Source organism: Cervus canadensis, chromosome 7, assembly GCF_019320065.1.
Source record: "Cervus canadensis isolate Bull #8, Minnesota chromosome 7, ASM1932006v1, whole genome shotgun sequence".
NCBI classification, from domain to species: Eukaryota; Metazoa; Chordata; class Mammalia; order Artiodactyla; family Cervidae; genus Cervus; species Cervus canadensis.
The window spans coordinates 10,419,490-10,441,492 of NC_057392.1; the positions used below are offsets into that span (position 1 = coordinate 10,419,490).

Genomic DNA, 22,003 nt, shown 5'->3' on the forward strand with positions numbered 1-22,003 from the left:
AAAGATCTCCTGGATCGGCCAGTTATTGTAGGCTTACTATGTTCTTTGGTAGAGATATATTTCCCTAATTCTTCGTAATCCCAGTTGCTTTGTTTTCATGTCTGTTGATTTGAAGAAGCAGTTAACCTCTTCCAGAATTTATAGACTGAATTTGATAAGGATCAGCCTTTCGCCTGTGAGTGAGAGAACGCTGGAACATGCTGTGACCCTGGGTCTAGTGATGGAGGGTGACAGTGTGGGGGGCATGTGGTAGTTTGGATCCCTCTGGTCATGATGTGTATTTAGTTCAGGCCCTTGGGCTACACACCACTGACAACTGTGTGGTTCTTGCTCAGCTCTGAGAGGAACCTTGTAGTAGTTCTAAGCAGTGCCTTCACTAGGGATTTATCAGCTAGGGACCAAGGCTGGCTATTGTAGAGGCCAGTTGCAGGCATACATACAGTGATGAGGACCATTGCACACAACAAGGATTGGTGCTAACTATGGTCTCATTGGCTAAACTGGAGTCCCTGGCCATCAGTGTCGTCTCCTGTGGTTGCACACACTCTGCCCACATGTGCACAGTGCTTTGAAGACTGGCAGAGGTGATTGGGCGGGGTTGTGCAGTGCACAGCTTGGAGTGGCTAAGTATAGGTGGACATGTTGGTACTGGCCCTTGACAGGAGGCAGTGCCTTATCTGGGCCCACAAGAAGTTATGGGGTGCCTTCGTTGTAGGTGCTCTCATGGTGGCTGCATATCCCTCCCATCCCTTCTGTGCCTGCTCACCGCAGTGGAAGCCAGTGATGGATGTCAGTCTGGTAGTGCAGAGTTGGAGAGACAATCCCTGAGCATGAACAGAGTGGTCTGGTTCAGTGTGGGGAGGTGGTGTTAGGCTAGTATTTTGCATTTGTGCAGCTGCAGCAGCCCCAGTGGGCTGCAAGTGTGGCTGTCTGGCTCCTTGGTGGGTAGAGATTCAGGGGGCTGGCATCTTAAACTCTCACAGCTGTAGAGAGCTATAACATATTATAATCTTTCCTCCCCTCCCCCATTGTGTGTGTGTTTATTTCTTTATTTTATATATTTATAAAATACAAAATATCCTTATTTATAAAATAGCCACTGTAGTGATACAGTGTAGGTTCGGTATTGGTGGGAAAAGGGTACAGAGGGGGACTCAGGAGGTTGGCATCAATGAACACAAACACAAATACCTGTGGGGGAAAAGCTGGCAAGATCTGTAGGGGTCTACAGTGACTATGCTGGCCTTTGGCTTTCTCATTGGTGAAATTTGCTGAGTTTGTCTGAAGAGCCATTCCCTCTGAACTGTGATCCCTCTGGCTGCTTTTCTGTTAATAATATTACTTCTGCTTTTTATTCCTTGTTCACAGCTGGGTCAATAACATCTCAGGTTGCTGGACTTGGTGGGATGAAACCAAAGCAGAACCTCTGTACAATGCACTGTGAAGCTGGGGAAGCTGGTCAGTCACCCTGCACTCCTTTTCTTGGCAAGAAGAGTTCTTTTTAGCTGTGAAAAATTTCTTCTTAGCACTGAAGGGTGCCAGTTTGGGGGATGGGATGATGCAGGCAAAATGAAGTTAACCTTCCTTTTCTTCTAATGTGAATGCTTTCAGTTTTGTTGTTCTTAAAACTTCATAAGTAGACTATAGAGATCTCCTGGATGTTTTTTTTGTTCTTAGATAGCTGTTCAGTCATTGGTTTTTTTGTTTGTTTTTTTTAAAAAGATTTAGTTACCTATATATGGCTGCACTAGGTCTTCCTTGCTGCTTGAGGACTTTCTCTAGGTGCAGCAAGCAGGGGCTGCTTTCCAATGGGGTGTGTGTGCTTCTCATCGCGGTAGCTTTTCTTGTTGTAGAGCATGGGCTCTGTAATCTCAGCATATGGGTTTAGTTGCTCCACAGCATATGGAATCTTTTTTCCTCAGCCTGGGATGGAATCCATGTCCCCTGCTTTGGCAGGAGAATTCTTAACCACTAGACCACCAGGGAAGCTCCAGACATTGATTTTTATGGGATGATGGAGAAGCTGGGTTTTATCCCAACCAACAGGCAATTTTTCTTTCTCTCTTTAAATATATCATTCCATTATTCACTGGCTTCTATGAGAAGTGTGCCATATATCTTATTCTTTTATCTCATGTATGTAGGGTTTTTCCTCTTTATTAAATGTTCCCAGCTATTTTGTTTTGATGTACCTTGTGAAGTTTTTTATTTTATCCTCCTTTTCACCTATCAGCCAAGGCCCTGTAAATTATGACAAGTTGTATCATCCACGTGCTTGTGTCCATACTTGGTAATGTCTCTAACAGTTATCAGTCTGTCAGTCTAAGAAATTAGGCTTATCTTTTTGGAGTTAATTGTTCAGATTCTTTGGTCCCTACACTCTTAAAACTTTTAAAATATATAACTTTGTTTCCTCCCAGATGAATAATCAGTTATATCAGTATCATTTATTAAATGAACCACTCTTTTCCATCTAAAATTGAAATATCTCCTCTATTATAGCTTAAGTTTTAAATATACCTATATCTATTTCTGTGCTCTATTGTCTTATATTACTTTTCTAGTCCTATGTTGCTTTCAATCTACATTGTTTTCAGTGTTCTTGTATTTTTTTAATATTCTAGTGCAAGTCCCTCCTCACTAGTGTTACTTATTCAGAATGTTTTGGACTCTTCATATATAACTGGTGGGATCATAAATTTATATTTGTATTATACATTGGGAGCTAAAGAAATTTATTCACAGCATTGAGTGCATTCACAATGCCAGGTCCCATGTAGAAGTGGGGCTGTTCTTTCTGCCATACTTTGTTACCTGGGTCACAAAGCTTTTCTGCTTTACTCCTGAGCTCAAAGTCACTGTTGACCTGCTTTATCCATTCTTAGGCCTCACCACCATGCTTAGCCAACAGACCCAGACACAATATGCAACAGAGCTGAACCTTGAATAGGTACTAAGGGCTGTTCATTCTTACTCATTTTCTTTTTACCCTCTATTACCATCCAAGAAAAAGAAATGCAACAAGGCAAAATGGTTGTCTGAGGAGGCCTTAAAATGAGCTGAGAAAACAAGACCTAAGTGAAAGGCAAAGGAGAAAGGGAAAGATATACCTAACTGAATGCAGAGTTCCAGAGAATAGCAAGGAGAGATAAGAAAGCCTTCTTAAGTGAATGATGCAAAGAAATAGAGAAAAACATTAGAATGAGAAAGACTAGAGATCTCTTAAAAAAAAAAATTAGAGATACCAAGAGAACATTTCATATAAAAATGGGCACAATAAAGGACAGGAGCAGTATGGACCTAACAGAAGCAGAAGATGTTAAGAAGAGGTGGCAAGAATACACAGAAGAACTGTACAAAAAAGACTTCAATGACCCAGATAATCACAATGGTGTGATCACTCACCTAGACCAGACATTCTGGAGTGTGAAGTCATGTGGGCCTTAGGAGGAATTAGTACAAATAAAACTAGTAGAGGTGATGAAATTCTACCTGAACCATTTCAAATCCTAAAAGGTGATGTTGGCAAAGTGCTGCACTCAATATGCCATGAAATTAGGAAAACTCAGCAGTGGCCATAGGACTAAAAGAGGTCAGTTTTCATTCCAATCATAAAGAGGGCAATGCCAAAGAATGTTCAAACTACCACACAGTTATGCTCATTTCAAATGCTAACAAGGTAATACTCAGAATCAACGTGAACCGATAACTTCCAGATGTACAAACTGGATTTAGAAAAGGCAGAGAAATCAGAGATCAAATTTCCAACATTCGTTGGATCATAGAAAAAGCAAGAGAACTCCAGAAAAACATCTACTTCTGCTTCCTTGATTATGCTAAAGCCTTTGACTGTGTGAGTCACAACAAAGTGTGGAAAATTCTTAAAGAGATGAGAATACCAGACCACCTTACCTGTCTCCTGAGAAACCTGTATGCAGGTTGAGAAACAGCCATTAGATCTGGACATGAAACAATGGACTGGTTTAAAATAGGAAAAGGAGTACTTCAAGGCTATCTGTTGTCAACCTGTTTATTTAACTTATATGCAGAATACATCATGCAAAATGCTGTCTGGCTGAAGCACAAGCTGTAATCAAGATTGCTGGGAAAAATATCAATAACCTCAGATATGCAGATGACACCACCCTAATGGCAGAAAGCGAAGAGGAACTAAACAGGCTCTTGATGAAGGTTAAAGAGGAGAGTGAAAAAGGTGGCTTAAAACTCAACTTTGAAAAAACTAACATAGCATCCGGTTTCATCACTTCGTGGCAAATAGATGGGGAAAAAATGGAAACAGATTTTGTTTGTCTTAGTCTCTAAAATCACTGTGGATGGTGACTGCAGGCCATGAAATTAAAAGAGGTTTGTTCCTTGGAAGCAAAGCAGTGACCAACCTAGACAGCATATTAACAAGCAGAGACATCACTTTTCCAGCAAAGGTACGTCTGGTCAAAGCTATGGTTTTTCTGGTAGTCATGTACGAGTGAACTTTTGTACTGTGGTATTGGAGAGGACTCTTGAGAGTCTCTTGGACTGCAAGGAGATCAAACCAGTCAGTCCTAAAGGAAATCAACCCTGAATATTCATAGGAAGGACTGATGGTAAAGCTGCAGCTCTAATTCTTTGGCTACTTGATGCAAAGTGCTGCCTCATTAGAAAAGACCCTGGTGCTAGGAAAGATTGAAGGCAGATCAGAGGCCAGAAAATTTATATTATTGTAATATAAATGAACTCTGAAGAGCCAGGGCAAAGTAGCTGCAGCCTTACTACCTTTTCATGTGATAGGAGATGTGAAATTAGCCTGAAGCATCAAAGAGATGGTCCCTGGATCTGAACAGGAAAAAAATGGCCCCTGGATATCATGAAGCCTCTTCACTTCCACTGGTGGGATGATAAACAAATACATAAGAACTTCAGCTGTAGTCCTAAATCTTCATCAATAAATCACTATATCTCCCATGGCGGGGGGGGGGGGGAAGGATTGAAGGCAGAGGAGAAGGGGACCACAGAGGACAAGGTGGTTGGATGGCATCATGGACAACTCAATGGACGTGAGTTTGAGCAAGCTCCAGGAGACCGTGAAGGACAGGGAAGCCTGGCGTGCTGCAGTCCATGGGGTCACAAAGAGTTGGACATGACTGAGCGACTGAACAGAAATAAATGTATGAGTGTGAGAGTTGAACCACAATGAAGGCTGAGCACAGAAGAATTGATGCTTTTGAATTGTGGTGTTGGAGAAGACTGTTGAGAGTCCCTTGAACAGCAAGGAGATCAAACCAGTCAATCCTAAAGAAAATCAGCCCTGAATATTCATTGGAAAGACTGATGCTGAAGCTGAAGCTCAAATACTTTGGCCACCTGGTGGGAAGAGCCGACACACTGCTAAATACCCTGATGCTGGGAAAGATTGAAGGCAGGAGGAGAAGGGGACAAAAGAGGATGAGATGGTTGGATGGCATCATCAACTCAGTGGACATGAATAAGCTCTTGGAGATAGTGAAGAACAGGGAAGCCTGGTGTGCTGCATTCCGTGGGGTTGCAAAGATTCAGACACAACTGAGCAACTACCACCACCCTTGTATTTTCTTCATACTTTAAAAACACAATCTACCAGATGGTAATGTGTTGAGAGAGAGTTGTTATATACACCAACTTTTAATAAAGTGTCTTCCCCTTAAACATATAAGGAAATATGATTGCTCCTCAGATCACTAAAGAAGAGAAATGTTCAATCAGAATGGGTTAACATAAAAGGGCTAATGAGATCTAGAATTGGTGATATGTGGAGCACTGAATATCAATATCGTATGTTGCTGGAGGAAGTATAATTTAATATACCTGTTTTGGAAAATAGTATGATATTGTGTACTAAACCTCAATATATATGTACTATTTGTTAATAAGTCTGCTACTAGGTATGCATGCAGCAGAAAAAATGTTTATGTGAGAAGATGTGTATAGTTGTGTTCATAATAATTTTATTTGCAATAGCCCTAAGATGGAAACAACTCTTATGTACATCAATAGTAAATTGGGTTATAAGATAAAGTATGTTAAGTCAGTGAAACACTGTCCAGCAGTACAAACAAGGAATTTCTAATAACATAGTAACATGACTGAATCTCACTGATAAAACATTGAAAGAAATCAAACACAAAACATAATAGTATTTACATGAATTTCAAAAGCATATCTATTGTTAAGGGATAATAGTTACGTTATTTGCTTGCCGAATGGTTACTAACTGGAAGGGAACATGAGGCAACCTGTTTTAGTTCTGGAAGTGTTTTTTATATTTGCATTTTGGTTATGGTTATACAGGTGCATGTATATGTAAACCTTCATCAAGGAATACCTTAAGATTTCTGCATTAATTATACATAGTTGTAGCTAAGTACAGAAATAAAAGTTTATTTAAAACTTTTAAAAAAGTAATTTTTATCTATTTCTTGTGCTTCTCCTTCACCCCCGGCAGAACTCTCAATAATTATGCCTGGTAGTATGCTAAGTAGAATTACACTAAATTTATCTAACAATTTGGAAAGATTTTCTTGATGCAGCATGAAGCCTTTTTAACATGGAACTTAAAATTTAAGTCATTTTCTGTAACCTAAAAGGTGTTTTTATAATGTTTTTCATTAAAATTTATATAGTCCTTCAATTTGTTTTTGGGTGATTTTAGTTGTGAGCAGCCTTCTCAATCCATTTATATTTCATAATATTGCTAATGTTCAAATTTGATTTTGTACTTTTACCTTTTGTCAGTTGTCAAATTTTTTATGCATTAGCAGAGACTCAGTAGAAAAGGAGAATTGTCCTTATTGATATTTTACTAATTTTTGCATAAACTAAAATCTTTAAAATATGTGTTAAATGTTTAGGGATGCATCCTTGCCTCATTCTTCTTAGAGCTGAAAAGTGTCAAGGTTTCCACAGGAAATATGTTTTGGCCTTTGTTTTTATGTTGTTTACCAACATTATCACATCATCCCAGTTTTCTAGACATGTTTTTATTAAGCATGGCTCCAGGATTTTTATCAGATACCTTTTGAGATCTGGTATTATAATTATTTATTTTTCTTTGCATTGTTGATTAATTGAATTGAGTTCCTAATATTGAATCATCCTTGTATTTCTGGGAAAAAATGCATTTTATTATATATGGTCTTAATTTTATATATATAATTTTATATATGTGATTTAATTAAATAGTTTTCTTGTTTAAATAGCTACACATAGAAAACCAGTAATTTATTGAAAATTCATTTGCTGTAATATCAATTAAAATTTTTTTCTTTCTTCTTTTTTTTTCCCCCCACAGTCTGTGGTCGATGACTGGATTGAATCATATAAGCAAGACAGGGACATTGCACTTCTGGACTTAATCAACTTTTTTATCCAGTGTTCAGGATGTCGAGGTACAGAATGTTGAAATATATGATGTACACTGAGACTGTCAGTCCAGCAGTTTCAAATTTACTTTACCTTGTGTTAATCATTCTATAATTCATTCTGGAATTAATTGCTAGTCTCTTGTGGTAAAATTATTTTATTTAAAAATATTTCTCTTTATCCTAGTTCAATTTTGCTCATAACAGATTTCTGAAATTTTAATGTTTTGAAGGAAATCTGAAATTAAGGAGTTGTGAATTGACCTTTTAGATCACAAGATTTTATAATTAATATTTACTGATATTATTTGTATCTGTGCTCTATATTGTGAACTGTGCCAGTTGCTAACATTCATTACTTTGGATCCTCATCTTGTAGATGAAGTGCTTGAAGCTTAAATGTTTGAAGGTAACATAAATATGAAAATCAGGTTTAAGTTTACAATCATTTGGAATCCATAGACAATTTGTTAAAAAGTGAAGTTATTCTTATCATATTAGTAGGTAACTGATACAGACCTTTTTTCTCTGGAATAAATATTAACAGGTTAAATTGTACTGTATGGGATAAATCAGTTGGTTAACACCATTCTTTGCTTATCAATGCAGAAAGGTGATCTTCCATTGAGGTCACTGATCAAATTGATTTCTTGAAGGCTTTCTTATTTCTGAATAAGTTATCACTCACCATATTAACATAAGAATTTTATCAAATATTTACAAAGTACCTAGGTTATTGTTCCAAAGTGTGTATATATATATATTATATATATAATATATATATATACTATCAAGACAGTCTCTGCCCCAGTAACTATTAGAATATGTTTAATTTTTATTTTTTTAAATAATTTCTGCTTTAATTTTTTTTAATGTACTTTCTACTTTGAGTTTATTTGCTATTTATTTATTTGGCCATGCCATGCAGCGTGTGACATCTTAATTCTCCAGTTGGGAATCCAGTCTGTAGCCTACTGCAGTGGAAGTGTGAAATCTTGATCACTGGACCACCAAGAAAGTCCCTGTTGAGTTTTTAAAGAAGGATGTTTTGCAAAGAAAAGGAGGGAAATATAGCAGTAATTCACTGAACTGCTTATTACCAGGAGATTAATAAAATTGGATACAATTTAATGACTGTTTCAGCTTGGCAGTGTATGTGCCATACTGTGTGCTTTACATGTATTAGCTCGTTTGATATTAGTTTGACACTTCTATCAGTCAGATATGATTTTTATTCTGTCATTCAAGAAACTAAGGATTCAGGGCTTAGGTTAGTTTTTGGACATCATCCAGTTTTAAAGTGCCGAATTCCCGATTTAGATTCAGGCTTGTCGCTATCTGGAGTCTCCATGTCTAACCACAAGGTGTAATGTAGGAATAACAAGGAGGAGCTTCTGATTCAACCTAGGCTGTGTGTTTCTGTGTATGTGTGAATATGGGGATATTTGTAAGAAAGTGCATCTGAAAGGAACAAACTTGATACTGGAACTGAGGTGTTGAGTAAGAGTAAATTAAGGTGGAAGAGAAAGGTCCAAGTTGACAGTTGGTGTAAAAATTCCAGAAAAAGAGAAAGTACAGCACACTCTAGTGCATAAAGAGAGTTTGTGGCAGCAACCTGGAGCATAGAGTTAGGTGAGGATTGGCAAGAGATTAGTTTATTTGAAGGAAAGTGAGTTTGTTAATTTTACAGTCTTAAACTGGAAAGGCAAGTACTGAGTGAAGTGCTTTATATATGTGGTCTTGTCTAATCTATGTAAGTGTCCCGTTAGAATGAGTTTAGATTTTAAAACAAATGGTAGTCTTAAAATTTTTTGCTTTTGTAAATTGTTCATATAGTTCAAAAAAAAAAAAAAGCAACAAGAGAAATGTAAATCAAAAAACCTTTACTACTTCTTGCCTTCCCATCTATCTCCACAGAGTTACTTCTTCTTAACTCCTTTATTGTATATCCATCTGTCTGTCTGTATGAGTAGGAAATGTATGCTCTTTTCTTCCTCACCCCTTTCACACAAAAGATACTGGTGTATAGAGAACTTTCTTGGTTTCCTGCCTTCCCTTCCCTCTTTATTTCCTTTCCTCCATTCCCTTACATTTCTCCCCTTCCTCCCTTTCCCTTCCTTTTCTTCCCTTTCTTCCCTCCTCTCCATTTCCTCCCTTCCCTCTCCCTCTTTTCCAGCATCAAAGCATTCCTTTTTATGTATGTACAACAATTTATTTAACTAGTTGTCTGTTAACAGTGCATTAACTACTATCTGTTGTCTTTTGCTCTTACAATGAGTAATTTCATGTGTACCTCATTTGTTCTTTGTGGCAGAATAAATGTCTGTAGGTTATTATATTTTTAATTACATTAGATATTTCCAAATTTCCTGTTACAGAAATTATGTCCATTTTACTCCTATCAGTAATATATGAAAATACCTATTTCTATTTGGTCTTTTCAAGAAAGTGTTTTTATCAAATTTTTTTTATTGGTCTTATGAATGATTTAAAAATACATTATATGATGTTTTTTTTAATTGAGGTGAAATACACTTAAACAGTTAACCATTTTAAAGTGGGTGGTTTAGTAGTTTTTAGCACATTAATAGTGTTGTATAACCACCTCTTTCTGGTATCAAAACTTTTGTTATCACCCCAGAAGAATACTTATCATTAACTAGTCACTCCACATTAGCCTCTTCCCTGCAGTCCTTGGCTACCTCTAATCTGCTTTCTGCTCCTATGTTCTAGTCATTTTATGTAAAAGGAGATTGTAACAGTATGTGATCTTTTGTGTCTGATCTCTTTAATTTAGCATATCTTTGTGATTTCTCTGAGGAGTAGCATATATCGATAAAATTCATTTCATTGTATGTATATATTACAATATGTTTATCCATTCATCCATTGATGAATGGACTTGTACTTTTTGGTTGTTGTGAATATTGCTACTATGAATATTTATGGCCAGGTATCTATTTGAGTACTTATTTTTTAATTCTTTGGTGTAAATACCTAGGAGTGAAATTGCTGGATCATATGGTAATTCTATTTTAAGTTTTTGAGGAACTGCCAAACTGTTTTCACAGCAGCTGCACCATTTTAAATTCTATAAATATATGAAGACTCTTATTTCTCTACATCCTCTAAAACACTTTCACTTTCCAGTTTTAAAATTTTAATGTCCTAGGGGGTATGAAATGGTGTTTTTTTTTAATGGTTTTTATTTGCATTTTCTTTATTACCAGTGATTTGGGCAACTTTTTGTGTTTTTGGGCAATTTGTATGTCTTTTTGAAGTAATGTGTATTTGAGTCCTGTGCGTATTTTGAAATTAGATGGGTTTTATTTTTGCTGTGAGTTATTGTATTAGAGTTCTTTGTATATTCTTGATATTAAATCTTACCAGATACATAATACAGAATTGTTTATAACTTGCAACTACTCCCACACTGTAGGTTGTGTTTTCCCTTTATTAAAGATGTCCTTGGATGGACAAAAGTTTTAAGTCTTTGTGAAGTCCAACTTTTTTTTCATTTCTTTTTCTCATGCTTATGGTATCAAATCTATGAATCCATTGCCAATTCTAAGAGCATGAAGATTTACCTCCATATTTTCTTCTAATAGTTTTATAGTTTTAGATCTTATATGTAGGTCATTGATCCATGGTTAAGTTCTGTATTTGGATGATTTTAATTTGTATTTCTCTTACATGTGTGACTTGAGAGCCATTTTTATTTATTTTTTTTCAGTTTTCTGTTCTTACCCCTTGCTACTTTTCCTTTCAGCTATCTTCATAGTTCCTGATAAGGCATTTGACAAAATAGATTTTAAAACATTTTAGTATATCAGACTGAGGTGCATCTTTTCTTAACATGTTTAAAAGAGAATGCTCACTGTCTCTCATATTAGTGCAGTATAATAAAAATCTAAAATAGATTCAAGTACCTGTGAACCTGTAGTAAGCAGATACTACTAGCACATATGAAAGAAGACAGCTGCAAGATACAACTATACAATATACCATTTTTCATCTATCAGATTGATAGAAATTATAAGTTATAATCTCTGTTCTTTAGGCTGTGAGGAAACAGACACTTAAATTACTTGTTGGAATAAAAGTGGATACATATCTCATAGATATAAATTTGACGTTATCTACCAAAACTCCCTCATAGCTCAGTTGGTAAAGAATCAGCCTGCAATGCAGGAGACCCTGGTTCAATTCCTGTTTCAGGAAGATCTGCTGGTGAAGGCATAAGCTACCCACTCCAGTATTTTTGGGCTGCCCTTGTGCCTCAGCTGGTAAAGAATCTGCTTGCAATGCGGGATACCTGGGTTTGACCCCTGGGTTGGGAAGATTCCCTGGAGAAGGGAAAGGCTTACCTACTCCAGTATTCTGGCCTGGAGAATTCCATGGACTATACAGTCCACGGGGTCGCAAAAAGTTGAACCCGACTGAGGGACTTTCACTTTCACCAAAACTCCTTATGTTCTTATCTTTTGACCTAGCCATGCTGTTTCTGGAATTTTGCCATGAAGATATATTTCCATCTTACAAAAATAAATGCTCAAGGTTATTCAGTTACATATTTGTAGTTGTGAAATATTGAAAACAACCTAAGTGCCAGTGTATAGGACAGTGATTGAGTAAACTGTGGCAAAGCTTATTCAGTGGAGCTTTTTGGCATGGCGAAAAATTGTGAAGAAAAACTGTGTGGGCTAATGCGGGGAGATTTTCGGGACACATTTATTTTTTTAAGTGCAAAAGAGTGTCTAAAAGTATTCAACTTTTTTTGAAAGTTGAGAGGAAAGAAGAGAAATAATAGAATATACACATGTATCTGGTCACTTGACAATAAAGAAACAAAGGGAAGATAAGACACAGAATAATGATTGCCTACCTGTAGGGTATAGTGACGGAGAAGGCAATGGCACCCCACTCCAGTACTCTTGCCTGGAGAATCCCATGGACAGAGGAGCCTGGTGGGCTGCAGTCCATGGGGTCGCTAAGAGTCAGACACGACTGAGCAACTTCACTTTCACTTTTCACTTTCATGCATTGGAGAAGGAAATGGCAACCCAATCCAGTATTCTTGCTGGAGAATCCCAGGGACGGGGGAGCCTGGTGGGCTGCTGTCTATGGGCTCACACAGAGTCGGACACGACTGAAGTGACTTAGCAGTAGCAGTAGCAGCAGGGTATAGTGAAAGTGAAGTCGCTCAGTCGTGTCCAGCTCTTTGTGACCCCATGGCCTGTAGCCTACCAGGCTCCTCCGTCCATGGGATTTTCTAGGCAAGAGTACTGGAGTGGGGTGCCATTTCCTTCTCTAGGAGATCTTCCCTATCCAGGGGTTGTACCCGGGTCTCCTGCATTGTAGGCAGATACTTTAGTGTCTGAGCCACCAGGGAAGTCCCCTATAGGGTGTGTGTGTATGTAAATGGAGTGGAAAACTTACAGGGAATTGGGGTGGAGGGATGATACTTACTGGAATATACTTTTTGAACAGTCTTGACTTTGGGAGTTATCTTCATGTTTCATATACTCAGAAAAAAAGAAAAATCAGTGAAGATGGATGGAAAATCCAAGACTTGGATGCACTCAGAATAGATGAATCATGCATAAATAACACATGCTGAAGAGTATAAAAAGTACAAACTAAAATTTGAACTCAGTGCTTATACTCCAAAACTAGTGGGGGAAAGTGAAAAACATAATATTTACCTCCTCAAATTGTCTCCTTACAAGATATGTATTATGAATAAAATGATACTTTACCTGTACAAACTTAATAGACACCACCTTAAACAAATGATGAAAGCAAAACAGTGCAGTTATAGAACCAGTTGATAGCATGTGCTTCATGGTAGGCACTTATAAGAACTCCACCTCATTTTTGTATTATTCTAGTCTATAGTACAGAGTCTGAAACTACTCATGAGAAAACAGTGGGCAAGTTCAAGTTGAGGTATATTTTTCATAATACCTATCCTGTGTTCTGTAAGAGTGTCCATGACATGGAAATAGAACTGATTAAGAAAACTGTTCCAGAACTTAATGCAATACACGATCTTAGATTTTTCTTTTGACACAAAGAACATTATTGAGACAAATACTAAATTCCAAAATCTGTTCTGTGAATTAGAACATATATATTATATTGTTAATTTCAGTATTCTGATCATTGTTCTGTAGTTGTATTAGATTTTTGTTTGCTTTGGGGAAATATATATAGGAGTATTGATGAATAAAGGGATATATGAAGAGGGAAAGGATAAAAAAGGTAAAATGTTTACATCTGAAAATTTGGTGATGGATATTCAGAATCCCGTGTACTTTTCTTACAACTTTTTTGTAAAGTCTGGAAAGTGAAAAATGGAAGGATGAAAAATCCTTTTAACCCCAAAGCCAACATCATGCTCAAGGGAATCTAGTAGAGTAATTTTCATTGAAGTCAAACAAGACAGAGATGCCCATTTTCACAACTGCCAGTTAATATTAGCCATATAAGCCAGCATGTTTGTGGTGAAGCCAGTAAAGTGAAGTATATATGATCACTATTTGAGAGTAATATTGAAAGTTGAGAAATTTCAAGAGGAACAATTTGCAAAACTAGTAAAAGCAATATAATAATTCTGAAAGAGATCAAAATGGCAGAGTATGAGGATGCTGAGCTCCCTTCTCCCTGATGGACATCTAAAAATACAGTACATGTGTGGCTACTGTTACTGAAGCAAACTGTACACTGATAGAACAGCCTTTCTGTAACCAAGACTGCAAAGAAAGATTCACACAGAGTTGAGTAGGAAGAGAGGAGAAATGATCAGTTCCGGACTTGCACCCCTAGCAAGGAGAGCATATCACAAGCTCGAGGATCCTCCCTAGGTTGTGAGACATTTGAGCTACATATTTGGCAACCCAGATTTGGGGTCTGTTACCAGGAAGATGAGTCCGCTTAGCTGGTTTGAAATCCAGTAAGACTTACCATATGGTTATACAAAACCACAATTCCACTTGTGGTGGTTGCATACAAACACTTGCTTCCCCTCGGGAAGAAAGTGGAGGCAGCAGATTGAAAATGACCTGAGAGTCTGACTGATTTCCTGAAACTGTCCCATTGCACACGCTAGCTTGCACCGGGTACTTGGTCCGGCCCCCCTTGCTCTAACACCATACTCTCCTGGGGTGAAGACTGCCATTACCAAGTAGGGTGAGGACTTGGAGATTCGGAGCTAGCTCAGACTCAGTCTTCTGTCGGAACAGAGCGAGGGCAGTCCCAGACTGGATGGCTTCACAGGAGAATTCTACCAAACATATTAAGAATGTCTACTACCTGTCCTTGTCAAACTCTTCCAATAAGTTGAAGAGGAAGAAACATTCCTAAATTCATTCTTTAAGGCCACTAATGCACAAAGACTGCCCCCACCCCAAATACAAGCCAATATCTCTGATGAATATAGTTACAGAAATCTCAAGAAAATATTAGAAAACCAAATTCAGCATCATCAAAAGGATCATACACCAAGGTCAGAATTCAGTAATCAGAAGGATCATACACCATGATCAAAATTCAACAATCAGAAGGATCACACACCATGATTAAATACAGGGATGCAGGGATAGTTCAGCATTCATAAATCAATACACCACATTCATAAAAAGAATAAAATTATGCAATCATTTCAGTAGACAGAATTCAGCATTCATTCATTCATGATAAAAGCTCTCATCAAACGTGAAAGTCTCTCAGTCGTGTCTGACTGTGAGACCCCATGGACTATGGAATTCTCTAGGCCAGAATACTGGAGTGGGTAGCCTTTCCCTTCTGCAGGGGATCTTCCCAACCCAGGGATTGAACCCAAGTCTCCCACACTGCAGGTGGATTCTTTACCAACTGAGTTATCAGGGAAACATCAAACTTGTTATGGAGGATATATGGCAGTATAATAAGGTGAAGTATGACAGACACACAGCTTTTAGGTTAGTGCAAAAGTAATAGGGGTTTCACAGCCTGAGTTTTAAATCATTATAACTAGGCACAAACACATCTTTATTAAACAAAAGAGGAACCATTACAGTCAACACATTTTTTTGCCAGTGAAAAATAAGTTTATTTCTGTAGCGTAAATATCCATGCTTTGGGATTTGATGAACTCTTGGAAAGCATTTTCTGTGTCCTGCTGGTTATGGAAACATTTTCCTTGCAAAAAGTTGGCAAGATGCTTGAAGAAGAGGTAGTTGGTACCGGTGAGAGGTCAGGTGAATATGGCTGATGAGGCAAAACTTTGTAGCCCAACTAATTCAACTTTTGAAATGTTGGTTGTGTGACCGGTAGTCAAGCATTGTCGTGGAGAAGAATTGGGCTCTTTCTGTTGACCAGTGCTGGCTTCAGGCATTACAGTTTTTGGTGCATCTTATCAATTTTGTGTACATGAGTAAAAAAGTCTTATATTTGTGTTTCCAAAATTTTTATTTCTGAACTCTAGGTATTAAAAGAAATCATTATAAGTAGAGTCTTCGTTTTTTCTAAAGTAGACTTTATTTTTTATAGGAGTTTGAGGTTTACAAAAATATTAAGTGAAAATTACACAGTTCCCATATACCCTCTTCTCCCCTCAGTTTCACCTGTTAACATCTTGTACATTTGTTAAAATTGATGAAACAGTTTTGGTACATTATTAGCTAAAGTCCTTAGTTGACATTAGGGTTCGTCCACTGAAAAAAATGCACAATCTAAAAGTTGGGAATCATGTTTTATTTTGTGGACTTGCTGAGGACCTAAGCCTAAAACATAGCCTATGGGATAGCTCAAAGGCACTACTCCAAAGAGGTAAGGGAGGAACCAGGATATTTAGGAGTTTTTGCACCAAAAAACAAATATTAGTATTTTATTTTGTCTTGATTTTTTAATTGGAGGATAACTGCTTTACAGTATTATGTTGGTTTCTGCTGTACAAAAACTCATGTCAGCCATAATTATATATAACCCCTCCATCTGGACCTCCCTCCTACCCCACTGCATCCCACCCCTTAGGTCATAACAGAACCCTGACTGGCGTCCATGTGTTATATAACAGCTTCCCACTAGATATCTATTTTAAATACAGTAGTGTGTATATGGCAGTGCTACTCTGTCAGTCCGTCCCACCCTCTCCTTCTACCACAAGTTCATTCTCTACATCTGTGTTTCTGTTCCTGCTCTGCAAATAGGTTCATCGGTACTGTTTTATCGTGATTCCATGTATGTACATTAATATATAATATTTATTTTTCTCTTTCTGACTTCACTCTGTATAACAGGCTTTAGTTTCATCCACCTCTGTTCATCTGACTCACGTTTGTTTATGGCTGAGTAATACTCCATTGTATATTCATACCACACCTCCTTTATTGTTAGTATGTCGATGGGCAGCTAGGTGGTTCCCATGTCCTGGCTAGTTAACATAGTCCTGCAGTGAACATTGGGGTACATGTGTAAAAGCTATGGTTTTCCCAGGTCTGTGCCCAATAGTGAGATTGCTGAGTCAGAGGGTGGTTTTAGTCCTAGTTTCTGAGGACTCTCCATACTGTTCTCCATAGTCACTGTATCAATTTACATTGCCACCAGCAGTGCAAGAAGGTTCCCTTTTCTCCCCATCCTCTACAGCATTTATTGTTTGTAGATTTTTTAATGATGGCCATTCTGACTGGTGTGAGGTGGTACCTCATTGTAGCTTTGATTTGCATCTCTCTAATAATGAACAGTGCTGAGCTTCTTTTCATGTGTTTATTGGCCATCTGTGTGTCTTCTTTGGAGAGATATCTGTTTAGGTCTTCTCCCGCTTATGGGATTGGGTTGTTTGTTTTTCTGATAATTAGCTGCATGAGTTGCTTATTTCCGAACTTTGTTGCTTCACTTGCAGTTATTTTCTCCCATTCTTAAGGTTGTCTTTTCACCTTGCTTATACTTTCCTTTGCTGTGCAAAAGCTTTTAAGTTCAATTAGATCCCATTTGTTTATTTTTTTTATTCCCTTTACTCTTAAGAGGTGGGTCAAACAGAATCTTGCTGTGATTTATGTCAAACAGTGTTCTGCCTATGTTTTATAATTTACGGTTTCTGAACTTATATGTCTGTCTTTAATCCATTTTGAGTTCATTTTTGTGTGTGGTGTTGTTAAATCTTATAATTTCATTCTTTTACTCATAGCTGTCCAGTTTTCCCAGCACCACTTACAGAAGAGACTATCTTTTCTCTATTGTATATTCTTCCCTACTTTGTCGAGGATAAGGTGCCCATCAGTGTGTGAGTTAATCTCTGGACTTTCTTGTTCCATTGATCTATATATATTGTTTTCCCAGTATCACACTGATCTTGATTACTATTCCTTGGTAGTATAGTCTGAAGTCAGGAAGGTTGATTCCTCCAGTTCCATTTTCTCTCTCAAGATTGCTTTGGCTGTTTGGAGTCTTTGGTGTGATATTTTTTCTTCTAGTTCTGTGAAAAATGCCATTGGTAATGTGATAGGGAATGAATTGAAACTGTAGATTGCTTTGGGTAGTATAGCATTCCCATCCAAAAACATGGTATATCTCTCCATCTGTTTGTGTCATCTTTGATTTCTTTCATCAGTGTTTAAAGTTTTCTGTATACAGGCCTTTTGTCTCTGTAGGTAGGTTTATTTGTATATATTTTATTCTTTTTCTTGCAGTGATAAGTGTGATTGTTTTCTTAATTTCTCTTTCTGATTTTTCATTATGAGTTTACAGGATTGCAAGAGATTTCTTTTTAATTTTGTATCCTGTGACTACTGAATTCACTGATTACCTCTAGTAATTTTCTGGTGGCATCTTTAGGGTTTTCTGTGTATATAGTATTATGTCATCTGCAAAGAGAGACAGCTTTACTTTTTTTCCAATCTGGATTTTTTTGTTTGTTTTTTTTTCTTATCTGATTGCCTGGACCAGAACTTCCCAAAACTGTACTGAATAATAGTGGTGAGAGTGTGTACCCTTGTCTTGTTGCCAATCTTACAGGAAATGCTTTCAGTTTTTCACCATTAAGAATAATGGGATCCTCTATGACCCACCTCCCAGAATATTGGAAATAAAAGCAAAACTAAACAAATGGGACCTAATGAAACTTAAAAGCTTTTGCACAACAAAGGAAACTATAAGTAAGGTGAAAAGACAGCCCTCAGATTGGGAGAAAATAATAGCAAATGAAGAAACGGACAAAGGATTAATCTCAAAAATATACAAGCAACTCCTGCAGCTCAATTCCAGAAAAATAAATGACCCAATCAAAAAATGGGCCAAAGAACTAAACAGACATTTCTCCAAAGAAGACATACAGATGGCTAACAAACACATGAAAAGATGCTCCACATCACTCATTATCAGAGAAATGCAAATCAAAACCACAATGAGGTATCATTACACGCCAGTCAGGATGGCTGCTATCCAAAAGTCTACAAGCAATAAATGCTGGAGAGGGTGTGGAGAAAAGGGAACCCTCTTACACTGTTGGTGGGAATGCAAACTAGTACAGCCACTATGGAGAACAGTGTGGAGATTTCTTAAAAAACTGGAAATAGAACTGCCATATGACCCAGCAATCCCACTTCTGGGCATACACACTGAGGAAACCAGATCTGAAAGAGACACGTGCACCCCAATGTTCATTGCAGCACTGTTTATAATAGCCAGGACATGGAAGCAACCTAGATGCCCATCAGCAGACGAATGGATAAGGAAGCTGTGGTACATATACACCATGGAATATTACTCAGCCGTTAAAAAGAATTCATTTGAACCAGTTCTCTAATGAGATGGATGAAACTGGAGCCCATTATACAGAGTGAAGTAAGCCAGAAAGATAAAGAACATTACAACATACTAACACATATATATGGAATTTAGAAAGATGGTAAGGACAACCCTATATGCAAAACAGAAAAAGAGACACAGAAGTACAGAACAGACTTTTGAACTCTGTGGGAGAAGGTGAGGGTGGGATGTTTTGAAAGAACAGCATGTATATTATCTATGGTGAAACAGATCACCAGCCCAGGTGGGATGATGAGACAAGTGCTCGGGCCTGGTGCACTGGGAAGACCCAGAGGAATAGGGTGGAGAGGGAGGTGGGAGGGGGGATCGAGATGGGGAATACGTGTAAATCTATGGCTGATTCATATCAATGTATAACAAAACCCACTGAAAAAATAAATAAATAAATAAAGGGGAAAAAAAAGAAAAGAAAAAAGAATAATGTTTATTGTGGGTTTGTCATATATGGCCTTTATTATGTTGAGGTAGGTTCCCTATATGCTCACTTTCTGGAAAGTTTTTGTCATAAATTGGTATTTTGTTTTGTCAGAAGCTTTTTCTGCATCTATTGAGATGATCATATGGTTTTTATTGTTCAGTGTTTATATGGTATATCACATTGATTCATTTGTGTATATTGAAAAATCCTTTCATTCCTGGGATAAACCAACTTGATCATAGTATATGATCCTTTCAATGTGTTGTTGGATTCTATTTGTTAGTATTTTGTTGAGGATATTTGCATGTATGTTCATCAGTGATACTGGCCTGTGATTTTCTTTTTTTGTGATGTCATTGTCCGGTTTTGGTATCAGGGTGATGGTGGGCTCATAAAATGAGTTTGGAAGTGTTCCTCCGGCTCAATTTTTGGAAGAGTTTGAGCAGGATAGGTGGTTAGCTCTTCTCTAACCATTTGATAGACTTCTCCTGTGAAGCCATCTGGCCCTGGGCTTTTCTGTTTTGGAATATTTTTGATCTCAGTTTTCATTTCTGTATTTATGATTAATCTGTTCATACTTTCTATTTCTTCCTGGTTCAGTCTTCAGAATTTATACTTTTCTAACGATTTGCCCATTTCTTGCAGGTTGTCATTTTATTTGCAGATGGATGCTTACAGTAGTCTCTGTGATCCTTTGTATTTCTGTGTTGTGTATTGTTAGTTCTCTTTTTTCATTGCTAATTTTATAGATTTGATTCTTCACCCATTTTTCCTGATGAGTCTAGCTAATGGTTTATGAATATCATTTATCTTCTCAAAGAACTAGCTTTTAGTTTTATTGATCTTTGTTGTTGTTTTCTTCACTTCTTTCTGCTGTAATTTTCGTGATTCTGTTCCTTCTACTGACTTTCGGGGTTTTTCGTTTTTTTTTAGTTCCTTTAGTTGTTAACCTTGCTGGCATCCCTTTGTATGTTATCTGTTGCTTTTCCCTTGTTGCTTTCAATAATTTTTCTTTGTGTTAATTTTTGTTAGTTTGATTGATATGTGTCTTGCTGTATTCCCTTGTAGCTCAGCTGGTAATGAATCCGCCTGCAATGCTGGAGACCTGGGTTTGATCCCTGACTTGGGACGATCCCCTGGAGAAAGTAAAGGCTACCCACTCCAGTATTCTGGCCTGGAGAATTCCAGGGACTATTCAGTCCATGGGGTCGCAAAGAGTCAGACACGACTGAGCGACTTTCACTTCACTTCACTTGCTGTATTTCTCATTTGGCTTATCCTGTTTGAGACTCTCTGGGTATCTTGTACTTGAGTGGCTATTTCCTGTGTTAGGTAAGTTTCCAATTACAATCTCCTCAAATATTCTCTCATACCCTTTCTTTTTTTCTTCTTCTTCTGAGGCCCCTGTAATTTATATGCTTGTGTATTAAATGTCCCAGAGGTCTCTGCAACTGTCCTCATTTCTTTTCTTTATTCTGCTGTGCTTCAGTTATTTCCACCATTCTGTCTTGCAGCTTAGTTACTTGTTCTTCTGCCTCAGTTATTTTGCTATTAGTTTCCTCTAGTGTAGTATTTATTTCAGTTTTTGAGTCATTCATCACTGATTGTCTGTTCTTTAGTGCTTCTAAGTTCCTGGTAAACATTTCTTGTATCTTCTCTATCAGATCTCCATTCTATTATCTGTGCCTTCCTTCTGTTTCCCAGATTTTAGATCATCTTTACTATCATTACTCTGAATTCTTTCTCAGATAGACTTCCTATTTCCTCTTCATTTTTTTTTTGGTCTTGTTGGTTTTTACCTTTCTCCTTCATCTTCCGCATATTTCTCTGTCTTCTCATTTTGTTTAATTTACTGAATTTAGGGTCCCCTTTCCACAAGCTTCAGGTCGTAGTTCATCATAACTTGTAGCATCTCAGTCCAGTGGGTTGGGTTTGGACCAGTGCCTTGTGTAGTCTTCCTAGTGAGGGGTCTGGTGCCTGTGTTCTGTTGGGTGGATCTAGATCTTCTCTTTCGGATGGGCAGTGCTGCCTCCACAGTGTGTTTTGGGGAGTCTGTGAGTTTAGTATGTGTTTACACAGCTTGTCTGCTAATGGGTGGGGTTCTGTTCCAATTTTGCTAGTTGTTTGGCATGATGTTGCTGGCTGTTCAGTGGAACCAGGTTTTAGTGTTGTCAACTAAAATGATACACAATGTGAGAGTTCCAGATTAAATTTTATTTAGGGCAAAATGAGTATAGCGGCTTGGGAGATAGCACCTCAGACAGCTCTGATAGACTGCTCCAAAGAGGCTGTGGGGAAAGGTCAATGTAGAAGATTCTGGTGAAGGGAAGTTAAGTGCAATCAAGTGCCTACTTTACAAAATGTTTTCTGCTAGTCACAAGGA

General features: G+C 37.6%; 1 protein-coding gene across 1 annotated transcript in view; it reads left to right on the forward strand.

Moving 5' to 3' along the window:
* Nucleotides 1–22,003, forward strand: part of STAG1 (stromal antigen 1) — a 496,183-nt gene that overhangs the window by 208,978 nt on the left and 265,202 nt on the right. Inside the window, exon 5 of the mRNA XM_043474336.1 lies at nucleotides 7,325–7,421. Within this exon, the coding sequence (XP_043330271.1) occupies nucleotides 7,325–7,421 (97 nt within the window). The remainder of the gene's footprint in view (nucleotides 1–7,324; nucleotides 7,422–22,003) is intronic.